The 9,119-nt window shown below is 44.2% G+C and overlaps 1 protein-coding gene across 2 annotated transcripts in view; it reads right to left on the bottom strand.

Moving 5' to 3' along the window:
* Positions 1 to 734: 734 nt before the first annotated feature.
* Positions 735 to 9,119, bottom strand: part of CRADD (CARD and death domain containing adaptor protein) — an 83,129-nt gene continuing 74,744 nt past the window's right edge. Inside the window, exon 3 of one of the 2 annotated variants that reach the window (XM_075497015.1) lies at positions 735 to 1,256. In XM_075497015.1, coding sequence (XP_075353130.1) covers positions 961 to 1,256 — 296 coding nt within the window. In that variant the 3' untranslated portion in view covers positions 735 to 960. Of the gene's footprint in view, positions 1,257 to 8,325; positions 8,663 to 9,119 lie in introns of those variants that run through there. The other variant, XM_075497004.1, reaches the window with a different exon arrangement.

Raw genomic sequence — 9,119 nt, 5'->3', positions numbered from 1 at the left:
TTCAGTGCCCTGCTGGGCATGCGGTGGTCAGAGAAAGGTGCCCATGGACACTTGACCTAAGAGTAAAACTTCAGTGAAACAAGATTGCCTGGATGCAGAGCACAGCACAAAGACTCAGCAGGCACCAGGTTGTCTCCTAGTTTATTAGCAGAGACAAACACGGACAACTTAGAAGTTGTCTCCTTTTTTAGGCCCCTTCTCACTCTGTTTGCCTGTTCCTGCCTACCTTCTGGTCACTTTTCTGCTGCGTGTCTTCCCCGAGAACTCCCCACCCGTGCTGTGCTAAGAGATGGCGTACGCGCATGGCGCCTGTCTCCTTGCAGAAACCTACACCCATTAAACGATAATGGGAGAAACCCTCACAGGCACACTAGGTTCCCCTTACTTCCACTTAGGGCCGGTTTCAAAGGCAGACTAAGGTGGCAGCCATCTATCCCAGCAAGGCACTGTATGTGCTAAAACTTTTATAAATGTGAAATTAGCCACCTGCAATAACTGTTGTAAAATTGTTAAATTAGTAACAGTGATTATTCTCATTTCTTGCTGGGATATCAGGGAACTAGCACGGAACAGCAGTAAAAAAGGCTCCTATATAGTCCAGAAAATAGGTTAAACCAAGTGTTGTTCCCGCAATGAAACCAGAAACCTTGCTGAACTCACTGCAGGGCCTCCTGCTTTCAAGGACTTTAAGTGTCACCCTATATCCCCACTGGAATAGTACAAAAGCGAACAGGAAAGAGTGATCCATTTTTTAATGCCTGCTAAAAATTAATCTGGCATGAAAAGAATTACAAGTCACAAGATGCCACAGAAAACTGGAATGTTTAAGCTTAATAAAACCACAGTTCCCAGCCTCTTTTTTTTCCAGTTTGAGGCGTCAGCTCTTCAACGTACATTTCCGTGGATCCTCTTTATTTAATTTAACGCAGTACTTGAAAGCTCCCAGTCAAGAGCAAGGCTTCACTCAAGCATATACTGTATCACAGAAGGATCCACTTCTTCTGCCGTCAGACTGGCTTGCAGACTTTGCATGGTTGCTTTTTTCCCCAAGCGCTGTCTCCACAGGACAAACGCAGCTACGATCTGCGACTGCAGGTTGTGAGGGTGATTGACTTTACATCGATAGATGTCAGTATGGGACAAACCCAAGCACAGAACTATATGCTCCCATTCAGGTCCCAGTCTCCTCGCAAGCTTGTTCAGCTGCTGATCTGTTGGTGAAGTCTTCAAAATACACGGTGCAATTTCAGTTACATCTGTAAAAAAAAGAAAAAGAAAAAGAAAATGCAAACACATGTCACTAGGCAATGCTGCAAATATTAATGTAAGACCTTGACAAAGGAGGGAATAAGCAAAGCTGAGGTGAAAGAATTAATTAATTAAAGAAACAGAAAACATACTCACCTAGAAAAATTAATTACATAATCAACCAGAAGATTAATAAGAGGAAAACTAATGCTCGGTGGACCATACTAGGGAGCCTTGAGGTTTTGGTGTCAATAATCCAGATATCAGAATTCTACTCCAAAGCCAAGACTTCCAAAAGTAATTATAGATTTTGGGGTACTAAACAAGAAAGTTTTTCAAGGAACACGTTCCCAGCAGCCATCACCCTCTAAAAATCAATCTGCTTGCACCAGTATGATAGAGTGACAAATGACAGATAGGGGACCAGTAATACCTTATTACTCCTATTCTGTGACTCTCTTTATACACTTCAGAAATAACTTTGATTCCTTAGTTACTAGGTATTACTCTATTTTTTTGCTGAGGGCTGTTCACAGGAAATTCTTCTGTCTCCTAAGATGCTACCTACCCTTTGTGCCCTGTTATATATGGCAAACTTGTCTTGAGGAGACCAGCTGTGGGGGCTTTTCTTCTATTTGAATGAACCCATAAGCATGGTTTGGGTGAACCCAAATCAACAGGGCATCCACACCGTTCCCCAATACAAATTTTGCTTTCTTATCCCTCATCCCAGTTGTAGTAACACTCCTGAAAACAGGCATGTATGTGCTACAGCCCCATTCATCTGGCCTCCTTGAAGCTGTTTTCAGGAGAGTGCAAGGAAGTCCCATGTTCTCTCAGAGATTTCTGCCCTACGTCCCTTAGTATTGCCCAAGAACCCAACATGCCCCAGAAAGCACTCTTCATCCGAGAAGATGGTTAGCGTCGAACTGGTACCTGAGTCACGGAGGACAGGATCAATACAACTACCAAAACAGCTTTCACAGGAAGGATTAAGGCAGCTGTAATTATCGGTGGTAAAAATCTCTTAGGGACTGAACCAAGTATTTCTTACAAATGCAAGTGATCTCTTTGCGTATTCCCTATGGTAATCTGATCATTAAAAAAAAAAAAGCATTAATACAAACAGTGTTAATAGCAGAGTGAGAATACAGTGCTATTCATAAACATGCTGTATGGGATCCATCTCACCTAACTACAGATAGCCCCTCCTGAACTAATTATACTAGGATTAATTATCGCTAAGGAGAGAAATAGGCTCTTCTAGAATACAATCCATCTCACTGGAAAGAAGATGTCTAAAACAGATCAGATGAATTACTCCTCTAAATGTGCACGTTTCTCTCCACTGACTGTAAAAGGAGTGCTGGGTAGAAGCTCGGATGTTGACATCGATGCTGTAAACACCAGTGCTGGTGAAACGATTCTCTGCCTGTACATTCAAACCACATACCAGTTGCTTTAAAAAGGTGCATTTAGAAAAGCAGCATAACATATCTATAAAGCATATTTGCTCTTCGATACCCTTTGCAATCACAAGCTGAAATGAAGGGTCAATGCAGCCTGCAATTGCTGCTCTGCTTTTGTTGCTGAAGATACTGCGTCAAAACGGAGCAAAAATATCCCCAAGAAAATGCTAATTATAGCCTGTCAGTCTGAAGCAGCAGACTCCCTACAGAAGAGCTGCTTTGCAAAATCTAATTTATAGCTACAATATCACGCTCACAGTCTCCACTACAGCAGAAGAGCAACACTAGAAAGCACCACTCCTTCATTTGATCAAAAGTAATTGTTTTTGCATAGAATACCCAGGGCTTGCAAACGTTTGTACAATTTAAGCCCAGTCATACGTAAGTACTATACAAAGCTGCTTTGAGTAAAGGGAAAATTGCTTTCTGAGGAGTGTTTAAGTCCCTTTCATCCTTCTGTCTCCAGATTGCCAAAGGAACCCGGGGCAAGTGGCTGGTTTGGGGACAGGGCAGAGGATGCGTGCCTCCTGAAGAAGGCTGAGCAATACTGGTGAGGCTGCCCTACGCTGTCACATCACATGTGATACCAGCTCCACAGGTAAGTCAGGGCGAGGGAGTGTCTTTCATGGACGCAAACATTTGAGAATAACTAAAATTTAAAATACATATAGCTACACTGTGCTGTTGCCAACACTACTTTTTGATATTAAACCCTTGCATTGGCTTATGGTCAGCTACTAAGCATAAAGCAGTGTGCCCAAAGGAGCTCTACCTGCCAGCCTGGGCTTTTTGCTCTCATGCTGGAATTTTTATACTTCATGTTCACTAGCAGAATGATTTTATGATACTGAAATGTGAGCAAGCAGGGAGGCCTAACAATAATACATGTCAGCTTGTCCATCCAGCCTTTGATATTAGGCAGATTTTTTTACTACAAGTATCTTGCCTTCAGCCTGTTATCAGCCCTTTAATAAGAATAAGAATAAAATCCATCCAGGAAATCTTTTCATCTTACGCTGCCATCTGATTCTAATATGGATGTGGAAAATTCTGGGACAGAAGCCAAATGTTAAATTTAATACAAAGGACTGTTATTTTAGTCCCATTTTATTTTCTGTGATAGCTCTTTTTCAGCTCTGATACAAAGTCACTGAGGAAAATCTGAGACAAGTATTACATGATGGGCAATATTATTTAGAGGTATAGAGAAATATTTAGTGAGATCTTTTAGTTATGACAAATGCAAAATCACAAAAAGATTTGGATATGCTCTAGGATTAATGCCACTCTTCATTTAATAAACATAATGGCATTTCAGGTAAAAGGGAAATGAGTTTTCTGTGCTCAGCACCCAAGCTGCTTTGAACACATTGCGAAAACATTAAAGATGCCTTTTTTTAGTTATGTTTGCTATAGACCCTCACTTATAATCTCCATTTGTCAGGAACTGCCTGAGGGAGGTAACAAGATTAGAGCAAAAGTTTCAATTATGCAGATCCTGCAGTTGCATTTGAAAGGTACATTTAGGATACTGAGACCTCCTTCACAAAAAATGTGAAGCTCTTCTTGCTTTAGGTGGATCCCATGTGGAAGTGTACGTGCTTATGTTAGATATATGCTTCAGGGAGGATACGAGGACTGCAGTTGGAAAGGGGAAGAAGCAGGGCTTGGGGCACGACCAGAGGCTGTCGAGGGTTTCCCCGGAGAAGGCGATTTTCGGTGCCGTCACCTCCAGCGAGCACACCGAGTGAAACGCCGTGTCCAGCTGTGGACTCGGTCTACGCCGCAAACTGCCAGGGCCGCGCGCTGCGGAGATTTAGGGGCTGAAGTCTCGCTGCTCACACTGAAGCCACCAGGTCCCTGTGGAATGGAGAGCCGACGGCTTTGTGCTGGGGTGTGGGCCAGCCTGGTGCAGAGCTGCTCTCCTGGGACTGCTGGCCAGCTTGCTGGCACAGCACTCGGGACCATGAAAACCCCCTTTCTCTGGGCTGGAGGTGGGGGGGGAAGACACTCTCCACCCTGGTTTTGGAGCTGAAACTGACCCAGAGGAAGACCCGCAGCTCCTTCTATTCGAAGTTGCAGCACGAGGGAACGCGCTTCTCCCCGTCTCCAGCTCTCACCGCTCAAGGAAGCTCATCCACCCTAAGCCTTTATCCTAGCTGTCCCAGTTAAAAAAACAGGCGATGTTGACAACTTCTGGCCTGTGTGTACATGTGTGCTTCCAGACCACTACACAGATACGACAGTGCTGGTGAGTGTGGACAGGAAACAGAACTGGATATAAATAGACAGTATCACACGTACGTACCAGACAAAAGAGAGTAACCCAGATACCAAAGCTATATATGGGGCAAAGGCAGCCGGTCGCCACTTTTGCATTTCTTTTTCTTCAGGACCTCTCCAGCTTTAAGTCGGAGACTCCAAGAAGATGTTGCAACAATCAGGGGGATGGAAAAAAACTCACCCCAGCTCTGTCCCGCTTGGCACAAGTGGGAGGATGCAAGATAAAGTCCAGTGAAAATAGGCTTTGAATCACTTGAAGCCTCTTTTTTGCTTTTGCTTTCTCATCACCATCTCTAGGTGATGAAAAAAGCTGAGATCATCTCTTAGGCTGTCTTGCGCCATGGGAAAATCTTTATCAGCATCAAGGAACCGACCTCCCGCTCTCCATGCTGCTGGAACACATGTGCTGGGGAGCAAGCGAGCTTGGCTCCAACACAGGACACAGCAGCAAAAAGTGCTGAGGCATTTTTGGGTGATCTGCAAAGTACCCAGCTGACTCCTCAGAACTGCTGGCAGCCTAAAGTGCCTTGCGGTTTTGTCTAAAGGACCCTTCTCCATCTAAGTATGACTTCCCTGTGCACGACCAAAAGCCTCTGTTGGGAGTTTCAGGCAGCCTTCTCCCTTATGCACTCAATACATTTTTACATGATGCAACACAAAACCAACTTTTTGGCTTTTGCTCTTTGCTATGTAAAAGGGACTTTGATGGAAATGATGTACCTGAATCCAAAGTGCTGAAAAAGTCTCAATCAGCTGCTGCCTAATCCTGCAAGGACAACTCCGCAGGCAGTTCAGGAGACAGTTGGGGAGCCAGGGATACAATGGCCCAGCTCTTATCTAATAACTATCTAACAAATCTGTCCCTTGGGAAAGGATGTTCTGGGGACTGGTCTCTGCTTCCAGCGCTGCCTCTGTATTTTATCCATTTAAATGACCATGTACATACTCATTGGATAAGAAGACAGAAGCAGCCCTGGAAGAGGAGATGGGAATCCGGGTCTCTCTGAGCTGCACATCCTAATGCTGAGGTGCACAGTCATGCTCCTCTTCATTTCCTTTCTCCTGATAAATCATTCCAGAAAAAAATATAGAGATTTCTCCGGGAAGGGTCAAGAATGCTTCCCAGCCTCTAGAATGGAGCCTGGTGGAGAGAAAACTCTCCTGGGAATCCAGGGGTATGCTGAAACAGAGCAAAATTGCATGCAAGAGCCCTCAGCAGAAACAATGCTAGGCAAACGCTCTGATTTTTATATAATCACATCTGACACAGGTAGGTGATTCTGGGCTTCAGACCCTGCATAACTAGAATGGGACTGTAAAAAGGAATAACTGCTTAGGCATGCATCTGGCCTCAGCACCTTCTACTGATAAGTGTACAGAGTCCTTCAGTGATCTGGACTCAAGTCACTAACTGTTGTTCACTTGAATCTCTTACCAGATCCTGCTCATAATTTCTGAAGAGTTCAAAGCAAGCATTTCAGAGTCCTCTTTAACCGTCTTTCCCGGCATCTGGAGTACAGTTCTTCCCTGAGAAGTGCTAAAGTTAGATCAAGCAGTTCCACAAGCAGCAAACCAAAGAAGCCTTGTTTCCCCCAGGTGCAAGTCCTACAGATGACTCGTGCTTCAGGACTTGTCTCCTCCAGCTGCTTACCAATTCTCAAGGCACTCATGAAATCGCTCCTCTCCACAACAGCAACTAGGCAGGCTTCTTAAAGTTGGCCAACAGGTTCAGAAGCTACTAGAGGTACATGCATACACGCAACGGCCCACAGTGGAGGAGCTCAAAGCCTTGGTTACTATAGGAAATTACACTAAAAGGGACTTTGAAACTCCACAGAACCATCATGGCTAACATGCCAGCAGCCAGTGACATTTGGGGCACTTCGGCTAAAGGGAAATGTATATAATAAAGAACCTAGTGCCAGGCTCTGCTTCCCTCCAGCCCCCTTGGAGCGCAGTGCACTTGTTCAACTAGCCTGAACGACAGACCCAGCAGTGGGTACTGAACGGGCATGGCCATGGTTGCCAGACTGTGTGCTGTGTGTTTTGGCAGCTGTGTTATGTTCCAGAAATTATTTAATGACTGAATGTCACAATAGCAAACACCTTGCACATAACCAGATATATTTGCTTTAACGTGAAATCCCCTTGGCCTGAGCGCAATGGTAGAAGTGGGTCATGAAGCAGAACAACACTTGGCAGATCAGGTTGGGACAGGCTTTCAAGAGCAGTGAGGTGGGGTTGCAGAACTTGAATTGGAAGGTAGTGTGTAATGCTCCCAGTAATGGAGGGATCAGAGACTTTTGAAAGCTGCAGCCACCCTTGAGCTGCCAGAGATGCTGGAGGAAAGGGAAAGCAGAAAATAAGCATTTTGAGGGATGCCCGTGGGTGCTGTAGATCACTGAAGTCAAAGGGCAGATGATGGTGGCTGTTCTGGTGAGAAGGGTGGAATAAACAGAAGGTGCTGGATAACTGCAGGGGGTGGCTTGGCTCAATTTGTTAGAAGAGGGAATGGGAGGTGACAGTGAGCCTCCATGTGTACAGCTGCTCTTCTGTTTTCTTGTTCAGCTGTTCTCTCCCAACCCTGTCCTAACAGGCGGAACTGCGTGCAAATGCCTGCCCTCTTCCTACAGCACATCCAAATTCATGAGCTCTAAGCCAACCTGTGGCAATGAATGACTGGAGTGCCAGATGGGAAAGTATCATGCTAGATATGCAACACTTGGCAGGCCTGCATGGAGAATGCAGCGCTTACTCCCTCCTGTGCAAGTTAAAAATGATCATGAAGCATTATAAGGTTATTTCAGTGCTGTGAATTTTAGAAGGGTCTGATTCAAGACCTGTTTAAACACAAGAAACAAGCTCAAATCACTGATCAGTGAAAAAAGTAGAACAGACTATCCAGAAACCAACCCCTACTATATAATTTGGGTGTTGTTCTTTTTCTTGTAGTCATTGTTGCTAATTAAACACTAGACTGATTCAAAGGCTGGAAAGGGAACACTAGTGTTTTGCATCAGCTCCAAATAATCATGCTCCAGGGAACCTGGAAAAATATTTCTCTTGTATATATCGCCATATACATATCTTTTCTATACATCTGCAAACAGCATAGATCACACAGCCCATCCAAAGTCTATTCAAAACCACCACGGTTCACCTCCTGGTGTCAGTGGCTTTCAAAAAGTGTTTGACCAAGGAGTGAGAAAAAATTGAATCAAATCCTGTACTCTTTGAAGCAAGATGGCTGACCCCATTATAGATATCTTGCCATATATAAAGTTAATACACTCAGATTAAAATAACATGCAGAACGTGCATAACTTGGAGAAGATGTATAGCCTTCTCCTGCTTTTAGGACGTGCGCAGCTGTTTCTCTGTCTCTCCTGCCGAATGTGAATGGTGAGTTACATGGGTAGCTGCAAGGTGGAAGACCGTGGGAGCTGTTCCACTTATCTGTGCCGGTTGCCTCCTCGGTAGGCTTTTGCTCACTACCAAAGAGATGCGCGCCTCCTTCATCCCATGTGAGTCTACCAGAGAACACCATTTAGCGACGACTGCCAAGCATGCACTGATCGCTGATCTCTGCTTGGGAGCTCCCTCTTCTTCCTCCCATAGAGCTGACTCAGCACGGGGAAATCCCGGTGATGGAAAACCTGCACCTTTGTAGGAACAACAGGCCCAGTTACCTTCCCAAGAATGCCTGTACAGATCCAGAATAAATACCATCTTCTCTAATGTAATCAAAATCAAATCTTGGTCAGTTAAATAACTCAGACTAAACTACAGAATGGAATCTGTACCATAAGCACATTAAAAGAAAAACACCTAAAACAGGGGTTTAGAAAGCAGCACATTTTTTTCAACTGACTACATTACAGAGAATTTTATGTTCATCTGAATATATGCTGCAGTTATGCTTCATAAACGCAGGATTGTAAAGTTTCTGTATCTTGACAAATTCTGATCTGATGAATGCAAACAGTCATTAATATACAGAATGTGTATGAATAAAACCAACCTCTGTAAATTAGTGATCATAAAACACTTACTCGTAAGCATACTTCTATCATGGTAATTTACATTTCCATGTCTTGTAATTAAATTAGGAAAGGCAGT

The sequence above is a fragment of the Mycteria americana genome, chromosome 1 (assembly GCF_035582795.1).
Source record: "Mycteria americana isolate JAX WOST 10 ecotype Jacksonville Zoo and Gardens chromosome 1, USCA_MyAme_1.0, whole genome shotgun sequence".
NCBI lineage: Eukaryota > Metazoa > Chordata > Aves > Ciconiiformes > Ciconiidae > Mycteria > Mycteria americana.
The sequence above is the reverse complement of the archived record's forward strand: the minus strand, read 5'-3'. Positions and strand labels throughout refer to the sequence as shown.